General features: G+C 34.1%; 1 protein-coding gene across 1 annotated transcript; it reads left to right on the top strand.

The window, feature by feature from the left end:
- Window positions 1-351: 351 nt before the first annotated feature.
- Window positions 352-1,222, top strand: LOC117110063 (tyrosine-protein phosphatase 16-like; the record flags this gene model as incomplete). The annotated part of the gene is made up of 3 exons (XM_033252648.1): window positions 352-504; window positions 659-781; window positions 1,059-1,222. Coding segments are annotated over exons 1-3 (359 nt in total), but the record flags the coding sequence as incomplete, so codon positions are not given.
- Between the last annotated feature and the right edge of the window lie 267 nt (window positions 1,223-1,489).

The following is a 1,489-nucleotide window of genomic DNA, read 5'->3' as shown; positions in this document are numbered from 1 at the left end:
TTAATAATCTTCATTATAATCACATTCAATTTATTCATATTCGTATTGCTAAGAGCTGTGAACAACTTTTTACTTCTACTATCACAACTCAATAAAATACGCACAGCTAATGCACATGCACAGTAATCACAGAGTAACTGACCACAACCGTAAAAAGCACTATGATTTTTTATGATACGAACCGCTCTTCAACCACCAGTTTAATTAAAAGGTGAAAGATAGTCCAGTAATTTCGTACTCTATAAGAAAATAGTAGCCTTAGGAAAACATTTTTTTTTTCTTAGAAATTGCCATTTGTCCTGTGGTCTTTGGGCAGTTGTTTTAGGAAATAATGGCTCTTTCTATTTCCTATTGTGTACTTAAAACCTAATTTTAATCGCTTATTATTACACGTTTATAATTTCAGGTCCAAACGTGGCGTCAGTCAATGATATGTGGAGAATGATCTGGCAGGAAAAGTCTGCGATTATTGTAGTAGTTACCAACGTCTTTGAAGGAACCAAGGTATTTGTCTTGGACTGTGAGTTAGGGAGTAGGCCTATGGAAGGGTGACTTGATTCTAGGTGGCTTTAACGTGTCGGTCTTTTCTAAATATTTTATAAATTGTAAAACATAGTGTTTCAATTCATGTAGAATGTTTTAATATATCTATTTGTAGCGAAAATGTGAGAAGTATTGGCCAGAATTAAACGATGCTAAGACATACGCAAATATTGGTGTATTGAACGTTGAGGAGACCAACTATGGGTACTATGTTGTCCGGAATCTGCAACTTCAGAAGGTATTTTTTCAAGATTATAGTTACATAATCATATTTGTCTTTGTAATCAACATTGAAGAATAGGCCTACGCTAAATACTCGAACTTAAATACTACGGACATATATTGACTGTTCATATTCCATCGAATAAACTCAACTTTATTCCAAAAAGGCTATCACATTATTTCTGCTTGCTTCTTAGTTGGATTCAATGAAAAATATATAGAAATAGTAGTTATGAAATGTTTATACATCTAAGATACCAGTATTATTGACGCATGATTTATTTACTTTAAAGGTTAGGACGGAAGAGGTACATAGTGTAGTTCAGTATCAGTTCACTGATTGGCCAGATAAGAGTGTTCCCCGCGCTGTTCCAGATTTGATTGACTTCATCTACGCGTTCAGGAGAGCACAGCAAGATTCACCAAGCAACAGTGGACCAGTCATAGTACACTGCAGGTATATCTTATAGTGTTCATAAAAAATGCAAACTCTTTCTCTTAAAGTATTTGTTTCATATCGTATATAAATATTGTTAGACAAATGTCCTAGGAAGCAATAAAACCAGGACGAGAATCTTTTGATGCATCAAAACTAAAACCATGTTAAACCAGGAAATTTCTTCATGGCTAAACATAATTGTACTGTACTGTATGATTGATTTTTTTTAAGAAACGAAGGCACTTATTTAAAATTGATGGGTCGCATACACGAGAGGGGTGCTAA

Source organism: Anneissia japonica, unplaced genomic scaffold, assembly GCF_011630105.1.
Source record: "Anneissia japonica isolate Jap-2015-1 unplaced genomic scaffold, ASM1163010v1 scaffold8128_len1656_cov185, whole genome shotgun sequence".
In the NCBI taxonomy this organism is placed as follows: domain Eukaryota; kingdom Metazoa; phylum Echinodermata; class Crinoidea; order Comatulida; family Comatulidae; genus Anneissia; species Anneissia japonica.
The sequence above is the reverse complement of the archived record's forward strand: the minus strand, read 5'-3'. Positions and strand labels throughout refer to the sequence as shown.